The 13,597-nt window shown below is 40.0% G+C and overlaps 1 protein-coding gene across 3 annotated transcripts in view; it reads right to left on the reverse strand.

Annotated features, from left to right (window-relative positions):
• MED23 (mediator complex subunit 23) overlaps positions 1–13,597 on the reverse strand; it is a 65,193-nt gene that overhangs the window by 17,061 nt on the left and 34,535 nt on the right. For all 3 annotated transcript variants that reach the window (XM_054995443.1, XM_054995361.1, XM_054995283.1), the window contains exons 14-20: positions 11,806–12,051; positions 11,537–11,679; positions 10,996–11,170; positions 9,438–9,601; positions 6,410–6,534; positions 5,590–5,795; positions 4,476–4,656 (exon numbers count right to left, since the gene is read on the reverse strand). In XM_054995443.1, the coding sequence (XP_054851418.1) occupies positions 4,476–4,656; positions 5,590–5,795; positions 6,410–6,534; positions 9,438–9,601; positions 10,996–11,170; positions 11,537–11,679; positions 11,806–12,051 (1,240 nt within the window). The remainder of the gene's footprint in view (positions 1–4,475; positions 4,657–5,589; positions 5,796–6,409; positions 6,535–9,437; positions 9,602–10,995; positions 11,171–11,536; positions 11,680–11,805; positions 12,052–13,597) is intronic.

Consider the following 13,597-nt stretch of genomic DNA (forward strand, 5'->3'; position numbering starts at 1 on the left):
GAGAACTGTGATTCCCAAAAGCCCACGCTACAACAAAGCTGGCTAGTCCCAAAGGTGCCACTGGGCTCTTTTTGAAACTCTGAGCATAAACTGTTTTCTGAATGCTAGGAGAGTGTTGGCCACCTCTCAGGAATATCCCCATCTTAGGAAGGTGTTCCTTTCTATTTCCACACGGTTAAGTAGACTAAGTCTAAATGAGAGAGCCAAATCTGTCCCTGCTGTAACTTGACCGGAGAGGTCAGTAGGATGAGAGGTGGAAATATCACCATCTGATGGAGGGTGAAAAGGCATGGTGTTACTGGTAAGGGTAGTAATACATAGAGGAAGCCTAATGGCCACTGCAATGTCAGGGCATCTCCTTGTTGGTAGAACAAATCTTGTCATGTACCCTGGTAGTTGATGGCTGTGTTGGGACACACACAGGTCCATGAGGTGTTGCGAAGTGCAATGTTATGAGATGTTTCTTGAGGGACTATTCCCCTGTTGTCCCCTCAGCCAGTCTGCCTGGGCATTGGATATGTCTTTGATGCGTACAGTTCTGATCAAAGCTAGGTGACCATCCTCCCAGGTAAGTATCCTTGCTGCCACCTTGTGTCGCCTCGAGGTTTTGATCCCCCCCTGCTTGTTTATATATGTTTTGTCTGCAACCTTGTCCATACAGATCTCTGAATTGGAACAGGGCCAGACAAATTGCTCACCTTTCTAAGTCACTGATAGGAAGACATGTCTAACCTGATTCTTACTCCTGTAAATATTTGTTGTTCTTGAGGGTTCATGAATCTTTTGCTTTGCATTGGGTTGGTGACCTTGGCTCAGATGGGTTTTGATCTGAAGTGGTGTCTGAATGGGAAGATCTGTCTTCTCCATGATCTGTTGTTAATGAGATCTAAGAAAGCTCTGAAGTGGTCTTGCCTATAGATGACCCCAAAGGTACTGCATTGTAGATGGCCACTAGCAAACCTATCAGTTTCAGTAGTGTTGTGAGAAGGGCTGTCAGAATTGGTACATGGAGGTATGTTTCTGTGAGATCTGTAGATGTTATGTGTTCTTCTGATTGATTGGTCACTGCGACTGAGTGTAGAGTCTCCATTCAGAAGTGATACAATTTGATAAACTTGTTCAAAAAACTTGAGGCTAATAACACCCTCCAGTCCCTATTCTTTTTAGGGACTGAGAAGAAGATTGAGTAGACCCCTTTCTGGTGGGCAGCTTTCAAAATTTTATGGAATTGCCTTGTGAGACTATTTGTAAGACCTGCCTGCCTGTCAACCTAGGCTTGATGGTAAAGAGTAGTTGGTCTCTCACAGGGACAGCTAGCAAGTCCTGTCTTAGAGATCTGGGAGAGGTTGGACTGAGAGGAGTGGTTTATCCAAGGCCGTGTAGCAAGTTCATGGCAGCATTGAGATTTGAACCTGCAGAGTACTGCATCACTGTTCAGTTACTTAACCACTATACTACAAGTGGGGTCTTGAAAGGACCCCCCTTTTTAAAGGGCTGCCTAGATTAACCCCAGGATGGCCATTTGGAATCTTGTTTGGACCTTAGTAGTGTGTGCTGTGAATAAAAAGCTGAGGGCCAATGGATCGCCTCTCAGAATGAGAGTTTCTGGCAACACATTCTTCTGTCCTAGGTCTCAATCTAGATCTTTCCCAGGGCATCCCCAAATAGCTTGTCTCTCTGAAAGAGATAAGCCAGGACGATATTTTTAGAGTGTGAATCTGCTGGCCATGCTTAGTCAAGCGTGCCAGCTTGCAACTGCTGTCCAGACCATAATCCGGGAAGAAAAAGGTAAATGTATCCAGGATGACGTCTGTCTTGAGGGTATTGGCCCATACATTTCTGTTTGCCCTTTCAATGGGGGCAGCTATGGTTGTTTCCAGATCCATACTCCTGACACTCTTGAGGCAACTGAGACAATAACTGTAGTCTTAATAGCCATGGTCACGGTCTCGTACACTCTTGTTAGTGTGGCCTCTCTCCTCTTGTCTAAGTGGTCTCTGACTGATCCTTACCCATCTTCTGGCCAGAGCCCAGATGACTGAAGTGTAGCCACTGGAGTTTCCATTGCAGGACCTGCAACAACTCATAGCAAAAAAGGTAGTGAGTATAGTTTGTTTCATTTTGTTTTGGGACCAAGTTTGGGGATTATTAATTGGCGTATGGTTTAGACCACCCAGCCTTGAACCCTCTCCCCAAATATTCTGGAAATGGGAGGACCTTTTCTGAAGAACCTTCACTAGGAAGAGACTCTTATTACCCTGAGCTGGATTTGGTATTCCCAGTCTAAGGTTCCCACTCCCCCAAGGGTAATTCCTACAGCTCTAAGGCTGAGAATGTCTTAGATAGCAAATACTGGTAGACCTCAGATTCAGACAGCTGGGCTGACTGTTCTGGTAGGGATATTTCCTCCTCTTCCACATCTGAAGGAATTCATCCTTCTCCTTGTCATTACCGACTCTATCTGAGGGCGATCTCCCTGCTCCGTGGGGATCCCCGACTGATAAACATTACAAACTGCCTTATTCTGACTCAGACCACTGGTGTTATCTCCTCAGACTGGCAGCAGGTCACCAGGGTCTCAGGAAGAGGTTTTTCCCCTCATCTACCTGATCTTTTAAACCGGAGTTAATGGGGAATGGATCCTTTGCATACAAAGCAGAAGCTCTTCCACAGAGCTACAGCCTCATGGAGGGAGGAGGAGGTAGACCCACACCACTATTTCCTCCCTCCTGGTTAGTCTTAAGAGTTAAAAGGTCCAAAGACACCAGCAAATTTGCGCCCTTTATACATTACCCATCTGTCAGGGAAAGGCAGGGCTAAATCCTGTTGTAAAGGCAGGGCTAAATCCAAAGGGGAAAGGCCTGCTGTAAAATCTCCAGCCAGGAATTGGCATGGGCCCATTCACATGGCACCAGGGGTTAAGGAGATTCCTGGAATCTTTATAGGGACAAGGTGCTTCTGACTGGCAAAATAACAGGATGGCTGACAGGATTGCAGGGGACAGGCTATTGTCAGGGTGACTCACGGTTTCCTCAGGCCCATCTCAGCTGGAGCTTTGCACGGTGCCTCTTTGTTCCAGATGATCTTCTCCCGCAGGGAGAATGGCAACCGCGCCTTCAGGTTTGCACAGGAAAGATTCTGCCTCTGCAGCGTTTCCCGCCGAAATGGAGCTCCGCCGATCAGCGTCGCCCTCAGCCAGCTGGATGGGGCGCACTGCCTTTTTTACCTTCGGGTTTGCACGAGAAAGATTCTGCCACTGCAGTGTTTCCCGCCGAAATGGAGCTCCGCCGATCAGCGTCGCCCTCAGCCAGCTGGATGGGGCGCGCTGCCTTTTCTGCCTCCCGGCGATCAAGACGGGGCCGTTTAGGAGGCTTAGGTTCAGCCTGAGGCTTTTTCTTGCCGGGGGGCCGCGCAAGCCTTGGAGGATTGCCAGCGCCGGCTGGTTGCATTTCCGCCGTCGGCAGGACGGTTCCATGTGAGCAACCTGCTGTCGGTTCTAAGAAGCTGTCTTCTGAGTCCGAAGACTCCCTAGATGCCATGGCTCCTTTTGCCTTTTTCCCCTCAAAAGAGGGAAAAGGAAAGTGAAAGTAAGAAGACAACGGACAGGAGGCACAGTAAAAAAGTGCAGTCAATAGTAGAAAGACTTAGGCAATAGAAAAGATTAAGGCACTGTAAAAGAAATCTAGCAGAAGCTAAGCAGAATAGATAGATTAAGAGTTAAGAATGGAATGTAGGTAGCAGAGCTAGCCTAGCATAGAACTGCTCTCCCTGGAGACAGGAAAGAACTGAAGAGAGGGTAGTCCCACAGGCTAGACAGGAAGAGGAAGAAAGTTAGTTCCTGCATCCCTGATTGGATGGTGGGAATCACACAAGATGTCCTCCGCCTCAGAGGGAGAAATCACTATTTAACACCACTACATTATGAGATCTCAGTGGCAACCTGGTTGAATATGGCTTAGAGTAGAAAGTGCAACACAGGTGCTTTCCTCTACAAGCCCCCCTGATCAGTAATCTAGTGATGGCAGAGGAGAGCTGGGAGTGGAAAGGTGACCTGTGAACCAGGTGATTTGGTTAGTTATATGGATAGTCTTGTTGGTTTGCTGTAGAAAAGCAGGATTTGAGTCCAGTGGCACTTTAGAGACCAACAAGGTTTTCAGAGTGTAAGTTTTCAAGAGTCAGAGCTTCCCTCATCAGGTGATTTGGTGGTGGAAATCTGGGCTTGGAAAGGAAAGTGGGTCTGGCATGCTTTCTAATCCAAGCCTCCACACCCTTCACTATTCCTTTGAGGGAGGATGCTTGGAGTGGAAAACACATCAGACACATTTTTGCACCTGAGCTTTAGCAATGTTTTGTATTTAGATTCAGAAATTTTGTAAAATACTTGTATAACCAACCTATATAAAATGAATCAGAAATGGACTATTACTTTTGGAGTCATTTTACAAAGAGACAATACCTTTTATGGCACACCTTACCAGACATAGTATCAGCCTGTCCAGTGTCACAATATTGTATTTCCACACCATGTCATTGAGAATCTCAATACACTTGTTGAGCTGCTGTCCTCCTGCTGATGTGGAAAATTCATAGACCAAAAAATCTGCAAATGTCCTAACATGAGCTACCAGAGCTCTGGCACCAATTCTTTCTAGCACTCTAAGAAACAGGAAAGGAAAAAATGTGAATGTAGTTGGTTCAGAATTAATTTAATTATGGAATATCAAAACCGGATAATTCAGTCTATGTTTGCCATGAGCAATCATCTAGCATCTGAAGTAGCACTACTACATTGATAGCATAATAGAAAAGAGTCCAGTAACACCTTTAAGACTAACCAACTTTACTGTAGTATAAGCTTTTGAGAATCACAGTTCTCTTCGTCAGACTCAGAAATTTTGTAAAATACTTGTATAACCAACCTATATAAAATGAAGCAGAAATGGACTACTACTTTTGGAGTCATTTTACAAAGAGACAATACCTTTTATGGCACACCTTACCAGACATAGTATCAGCCTGTCCAGTGCATCTGACGAAGAGAACTGTGATTCTTGAATGCTTACGCTACAGTAAAGTTGGTTAGTCTTAAAGGTGCTACTGGACTCTTTTCTATTTTGCTACTACAGACTAACACGGCTAACTCTACTGGATCCATATGACCATTGATAGCATAGAATATTTAGAGAATGATCACATGTGAAAATGTATGAATCAAGACAGAACTTGTAGAAAACTATCAGTAAAATGAGTGGCTTTGCAAACTCTTAGATGTCCTCTGAATCACTGCACAGGACTGCAGAGCTCGGCAGTGCATTTTGTGTTGATTTGCTATTACAGCACTGGTCATGAAGACATCCAGCTTTCAGGACATGGCTATTTAACCCTATTCCACAATGCATGCTAGAGAAAAAGGCAACCACTGAACCATGCAGAAAATACCAGTGCCTAGAAAAAAATGGCAAAAGGAAACAATTAAATGATGCCTCTATATGGAAGATACTCTGTACTAATCTAATATTTCAGAATAATCCAACTGATTTTATTGTTCCATAATACCATGGAATACTGTTTAATCTTGAAAAGACTGACCTGTAGCCAATTTGATTAATGTGATCAGTCTCTAGCAGCATCTTCCAGAGAAGACAGAGGAAGAGAGGAGGAGAACCCTGCATGGAAAAATGGGTGATGATATCATTTTCATTGGTCATTGATTTCCACTTTCGGTATTCCTCCTCCACATTCTTCTTCAGGTTAAAGCGGCTCTCTTGAGGTACATTATTTTGTTTGAAGAAAGCCTGAAAGATAGTAGCTTTGTTATGAACAGATCTCAATGCAATATTAACATTAAGTGCTCTGACTGCAGTATATCCCTCTGCAACTAGAACAGCAAGAGGTTAAGGTAACTGTTGAACCTTCATAATAGAAGGGGCTGATCATATATTGTTAATTTCAAAAGACTAGAAAAACAGGTTTACCTGCCATGTATTCCTCCAAGTTCAAAGTTTGTTTTTTTATAAATATCATTACTAAGGTTTGCACTGAATAGGCATTGGGATTTGTGTCTGTGTGTGTTCATGCATGCACGCACTAAATCTTCATTTCATTTCCTCCTTCTTTGAAGTAATTACCCTGAAGTGAGCTTAATGCCACAAGAGCTTCATTACCTTTTTTCATAACTCTTAAAATTTTCTTTATTTAAACTATAAACTACACACCACAAGACAATAAACAACAAACATAGAGAACAAGAAAAAACACACATTTCTAAACATAACACACTAACAATACATATATTGTATTAGTGAAATGTATTTCACTAATGTTTACATACAAGAGCAAGTTATTACCTTTTTTCATAACAACTTGCTCTTGTATGTAAACATTAGTGAAATACATTTGTGAAAATTACCTGCAGTGGAGCTGGAAAACAGCTTAGTGTGTGTGAAGCCCAGTTATGAGGTGTAAAGCTCATGATTGTCTGAAGTATATCTTTGCACCAAGTCCCCTGAATAGAATCTGATCCTGTGAAAAAATCTGAAAAAGGACATACAGAAGTAATCTGTATGAGTTTTAAATAGTTTAAACATATACATTTGCATTAGTAAAATGCCATTTTTGCATGCTATTGACACCAAATACATTCTTATTTATTTTCAGTATTCCACTGGTTTGCTCTGTCTGAATTTAATTCTTCGTTTCCAGAAGGTTCAAGATTCAGCTGAACTGAATCCAGAACACTCCACACAAAATCCGCAGTACCATTCTATTCTAGTCATAATGCCCTTACAGATCACTGAAGTACCTAGTAAAAATCTAGCCTTACATCACAATTGGAACTCAAGAGTATTCATAGATACTGCACAAAGACTAGCCTCCACCCCAAATGCTCAATACCATCTCTGGTGTTTCCCCATTAAGAACAATGGATGGGGATTTCTTTTTCAAATTTGACTACCACTGTAGAACATCCAACCTTTCTGAAAAAAAAACCCTGACATAATATCAGCCAATAAGAACATCCATTTTATGTTCTTACTGTCATTTTTTTCTCCTTTTCCATTTGTTACAGCAAATGAAACCTTTATTAATAAATCAGACAGAATCTTATAATCTTATCTGGATAACATTTGATTGTTGTGTAAATACTTTTGTGAATAATCAGTTCAGAGCACACTTCTCATAAACAACTAATTGAAAAATAACTACCTTGATCCAGATAGGATGAATAATCTGGCTGCAAACATGTATCACTTACTAGATTAAAAGCTGGAAGTGAGGGGCGTGGCTTCAGCTCCAAGGGAGAAGGAAGCTTGGAAAGTTAGCTCCATCCCTCCCCACCCTAAAGCCTCAAAATAAAACGCCATAACAGAACTTAAAAGTGAATAAAGAAAGAAATATGAGCAAACAAAACCCTGAGAAGGAAAAAATGAAGGCAAATACTACAAAAAAGCTTCAGGAATTCTTCCCAGCCTTGCAGCAAGCAACAGAGAAGAAAAGTGCAACATCCAAAATGGCTGCTGAAAACAGCAAGGGTAAGAATAAACTACCCAACTTATCTAGCTCAGCAGACCCAATACTAGCCAGAATGCTTGCTCAATTGGAGCAAAAAATTATGAATAAAGTCTCAACTATTCTTCAACCCTTTGAGGAACAACTTGCTGAAATAAAATCGGCTATAGACAAAGTAGCACAAAAGGCTAATCATGCCCTTATATTAAGCAATTCACTGCGATCTGAAATAGCCGTTTTACAACAAGAAAATAAACAGCTACAAGAAAGACTATTACAACTGGAAATCCAGACAAAACAACCCAACCTTAAATTCAGAATTTTGATGAGAAGATATCTGATAATGCAGATCTACCCTCCTTTTTAGAATCATGGCTGTCACAGCATTTACAACCTGAAGAGGGAACAACTCCTATAATCACCAAGCTTTTCGCCTGGGGTCACAAAATAATCCAAAGTATAATAAACCAAGAGATATATTAGCCACAATCCCAGACTGGAAGACAAGGAGCAAAATACTAGAAATAGCAAGAAATAAAGGATCAATCCCCTACAAAGGGACAAATATTCAAATACTTACAGACTTGCCATCCACAATATTAAAGAAAAGAACTCAGATCTACAACAGAAGCATTGAGAAAAGCCCAAATAAAATATAAATGGACTAATTATACACATCTTCAAGTCAAAATACAAGATACAATCTACCAAGTTTTAGATCATGAAGCTGGAAAGACATTACTGCAAGATCTTGGCATTGAGACTTTTTCAATCAGAGACAGAATATCACAGAAAAGAAAAATGCTCAGTTTATTATCACCCTTTAAGGAAAACAAGACCCAAGCAAGACACATTTAACAAGAAAGAAAAAACAGACTGAAATGTTAAAATCCAAGTTGATAGCAAACTAAAATATCCTGTAAAATGTTATGACTGTAAAATGCATATATGTAATATCAGATTAGAGGCATGGTAGGGAGGGAATGGAGCTCACAGACAGGGCCTCCAGTTATTTACAGTTCTCCAAGTTGGTAGTAGTAGGCCAAATAGTCTATGGGGGGGGGGGTTACTCTTGGGCTATAGAGAACTGTTATTAAGCAACTTACTTAATCCAATTTAAATAGCACTATTTAGTAAAGTAAGAGGGGACAGAGGGAAAGGGGAGGGGGAAAGGGGGTTAACTTAGCAAGGTTTATAAGGGTTACAATAATGAGTATATATTATCATTGTTGGTTCTTCTATTAATATCTGTAATCGATGGGTAAAAGGTTTGACTTCATAATAATACTTATTTAATAATTATTATATATATTGAAAATATCTTCCTTAAACAGTATTTTTATTAATAATCTAATCATTATCAAAGTAGTTCAATCGTCTATGTTTATGATATAAATCCTCTATAATAAGGTTAAGATTTAAGTTATCATTTATGGTATGTAACAGAAGATTTCTTAGTTATCAATGTTTAATGACTTTCTCTCAATATTGTAACTATTAATGTGCATAATTAAATAAAAACAAAAAAAAAAGCTGGAAGCATAAATCTGATATGCATGGATGTATGTGCCAAATAAGGATGCAATCATGCTGCATTGTGTTGCTTTGAATGGGATATGCACTCCAACGAATGTTCAAAGGTACATTCTCATACAAGTAGTAAAATATTGACACCTTGTTGAGGTTTGGATGAAGAAAAAGATTTTCTTATTAACTTGGCTAATTCATCTTGCTAGGTATAACGTGTCATATTAAACCATATATTGAAGAAAAATGTGTGCGCGCATTCTTTGAATGCAAGAAAAGCATCAACATTTCTCCAAATTTTTAAAGATCTCAGTACTGCATTAATCTTTTGCTCTCCTTTTATACCTTCAAGACAGCAAAATAATTTCTGCTTAATTTTTACAAAATTGTGAAAGACTTACCTGTAACATGTGTTGCTCTTGCCAGAGTCAAAATAAGTGCCCTGTTGAGTTCCTCCGATTCAGCTGAAAGTACTGTTTTTGGTTCATTAAGGAAACGTGTAAATTGCGGCTGGACCTCAGAACTACCCAAGGCTGTGATCAGCCTAAGAGCTGTACTTTCAACACTATAAAAAGAAGGTATTAGCTTCATCTGAGTGCAAAAAAAGTTTGTTTTCATAAATGCAGGCAAAATAGCATTTTGGAGTCAATTAACTTCAAATACTATTTCAGTGCTATGGGTTACATGAGTTCATTTCCAAATGACCAGGGCACATTTCTTTTATTCAAATTATTATTTTCCTCCAACTGAAAAACATGTAAGGCACAATCAAATCTGTCCTACGAGAACACACAGAAGTCATTTCACAAATCACACCCAAACAAAATGACCGAAAGTACACTCAACAGGTTGCTCAGTTGATCCCTACTTCCAATGGTAAGTTGGCAAACATGCATTCTTCACATTGATGCAGAGGAGTTAGCCGTGTTAGTCTGTAGTAGCAAAATCAAAAAGAGGCCAGTAGCACCTTTAAGACTAACCAACTTTATTGTAGCATAAGCTTTCGAGAATCACAGTTCTCTTCGTCAGATGCATACCCTCCACGCATCTGACGAAGAGAACTGTGATTCTCGAAAGCTTATGCTACAATAAAGTTGGTTAGTCTTGAAGGTGCTACTGGTCTCTTTTTGATTATTCTTCACATTCATGCTTTATGTTCTTCATGGATTGCACTCAAGATGTTTTAAGTGCATACCTAAAAATGAAATAAGTGAATTGACCACAGAAGCGTACTAAGAATCAGGCTTCAGTGTAAAGGACAGATTTCTTTCCACTTTACATGTTTGCTCACTTCACTGTCCTTAGGCAGTACAGGAAAAGATATTTTAGTAACAGATTTAAAAAAGAATACATTCTCTATTTACTTTTAAAGAGAGTCCTAGCTCTACTCAAACAACTAAATTACAGTTTGTTTTTCTGGAAATCAGTCTTGTTAACAGAGCAGTCCTTTTTTCTATCTTGACTGCTTTTGATAGTCTGAGCCTTTATAAGTGCAATCCTAAACAGAGTTACAACCTTCTGACTCCACTGAAGTCAATGGGATTAGAAGGGTGTAACTTGGTTTAGGATTGCACTATATATCAATTCAAAATGTTATTTCCCCACACCCTTCTATAGTCTGATGAATAGCTTTGATGTAGTGGCAGAATACATTGTCTGGAGGGTATGGCTCTGAATGCACAAAATCCAGGTTGAAACGTACACTTAGTTATAGGTCTTAGTGTGTAAGCTTTCTCACATTCTAGGCTACTTTAAGCTTTTAAGTTTCAAAGCATTATCACACTCAAGAGGTATTCAGAAGCCTACAGCATGGGATCTGTAGTGTTTGAATTGGCCCATCTAAGGATTGCCTGGCATTTTAAACTAGATGTAATTTTGTTCCTGTTTTTCTTCCACCAATCTGCTAATGCATTTAATGCCTCTCAAACAGAAACTGCAATTTGTACAAACAATACTTGCCACAGATGAAGCTGATTCTGATTTGTCTGGGGCACTGCAGCTAGGGAATGAAGATTACTCAGCAGCTGGACTCTGTAATGAGGCTGAATATGGTGCATGCGATAGCTGAACATCTCTAACAGAGTGTGCAAGATTCCCCAAGCATGAGACTTAAAGACTGTGGGCAGGAGCTGACCTAAGAAGAATACATTAATGTCAACAGCAAAAGTTACCATTTTTACAAACATAAATATACAGTTCTTGGAAGCTAAGGAAGGTCAGCTCTGGTTATACTCCAATGAAGTATAGGATTGCTATGCAAAGGTATGCAATGGCAAGCCATCTCTGAATGTCTCTTGCCTCAAAAATCTGATGAGGTTACTTTAAGTTGACTGAGACTTGATGGCAAAAAAAAAGTTTGAGATTTTTTTTCTTTGCATGCAGCAGATTTGCACTCGAGTGAAACATGCTTAGTTTATATATCTACATTTGGTTGCCACCTATGGCTAAATGCTCAATTATAGCTTCCAGTTGACAAAATCAATCAAATAAGGGTTCTTACTGATGAATCCTTTGATACCCAAGGATTCTATTTCCATATAAACCAGCAGACGACTGTATGTTTCCACAAGGGCTGGAGCCAAAGCCAAACTAGATTTTGCGTGAGCCAGTTTGATCACTCTGGTAGCTATGCTGTGAATAAGGCTGGAAGAAAAAATATTTTATTTTCCAAACTGTGTGTCTGCAGTTACCAAGAATTTAGGATTATTATAGATAGATCTGTAGCATAACAAAATACACCTAGCTCTTCTCTAGCTAATGCTACTGTACCTCATTTTGGCATGAACTGTAAGTGAATCCAAGAGGTTCATTGGCAAGGGGGTGATGGACCCTGAAGCCATGCAATTAGTTCCTGGGAGAGAGATCCTCATGTTGCCATTCCCGTAAATTGTTTCTACTAGAACACCCATGGGTAATGTGAAGCATTCTGAATTGGTAGAATATGCATTGCACAGCAAGGCAATCTTGTAGTCATTCATCTGCAAACTTTTATTCCTTAAACTCTGCTGCAAAAATCTGCACACCAAAAAACAGAAAGAAAAATGATTACAACAAAAATGCTTGATGGATCAGGATAAGATTTCCAGCTCCTCTATAGTTTGAAGACACCTCCTGGTGCACAGCTATGAAGAGTGAATTATGCAATTGTGGCTTATACTCAAAACAGCATGTAAAAATCTTTCATTAACACAAGGCCTTTGGAAGGTCTATAGCCTTTTAATTCTACTACATCTCTGCTCAGACTCATCAGTTTTTTGGTGACATATTCCATTGCTACTTTTGGCTGTAGTCACTTCTTAGCTTGCAGTCTTGACAAGCAATGCTGCGAAGTCTAACCAGGGTAAGAATCACAAGAAGGTTGCAATCCATCCAGTAAATGCATTATTAACCAAAGCTGCTTGTTTGCTATTATATGCTGCTTTTTTGCTATTGGCCAGATGCAATAAATGGGAGCGACATGGATAGTAGCATTTAAGCCAAACCAAATTGCTCTCAGATATGCCAAATGCCATGCACCCACTGTTTCACTTCATTTCCTAAACTATATTCTGAAACAAAACTGATCTTTTACAGCTTTCACCTCCGCTTTCTCTTTGTCACATTCTTTAACCTTTTTCTCTCTCCCAGAGTCCTTGAAAAAAAGCACACAATCATATCCAGGTCATTTATTCATTTAGTCTCCCCTGAGTATAATGCTCTTTATGAGGAAAAAGGTATGACTACAAGTGGGTTGTGAACTGCTTTTGACTGTAAGAATGTAGAGCAATTTCTACTATGTGTTTGCAAACTGACTAAAAGCATGCCATTAAGTAACTTTTTTCGTTTGCCTCTTAAAATCACCCTGGAGCTGCGGTCCTGCTTGATGAGTCATCACTGAGTGCATGAGGAGGCGAGGAGAAAGGCTGTGTCTTGAGATATGCTACTACTATCTGTGAATGCAAGAAGAGGCAGTATGATTGAACAAACTGGGACTGCTGCATTTGAATCTCATTAAACCACAATTAGTTTTTAGAATGCAGGAACAACACATGGCTTAGGATCCCAGTTTCACACCAAACAAACCAGTTTAATGCAGATCATTTCACATGGGTAATTGTGTTGGTCTGTACTAAAAGACCAAGATTCAGGTCCAGTAGCACCTTAAAGACCAACTAGATTTCCAGAGTATGAGCTTTCAAGAGTCAGAGCTCCTATCTGGAAATCTAGATGGTCTTTAAGATGCTACTGGACCCAAATCTTGTAGTTTAATGCAGTTTAATAAAACCACAGTTCCATTACGATGTCTGAATGTACCCTTTTTGTATTTAGTAGTATCATTAATAGCCCAGAGCAGCCCAATTTCATCAGAGCATGGAAACCAAGCAGGGTTCATACTTGGATAGGAGATCACTAAAGAAGACTGGGGCTGCTGTGCCCAGGAAGACATGGCAAACCACTTCTGCTCATCTCTTGCCTTGAAAACCCCATGAGGTAGAACTTCATGGGGTCGCCACGAGTCTGTTGCAAATTTTTTTTTTTTTGAAAAATTTTTTATTGGGTTAGACCATTTTTATTTCTACAT

The sequence above is a fragment of the Eublepharis macularius genome, chromosome 1 (assembly GCF_028583425.1).
Source record: "Eublepharis macularius isolate TG4126 chromosome 1, MPM_Emac_v1.0, whole genome shotgun sequence".
In the NCBI taxonomy this organism is placed as follows: domain Eukaryota; kingdom Metazoa; phylum Chordata; class Lepidosauria; order Squamata; family Eublepharidae; genus Eublepharis; species Eublepharis macularius.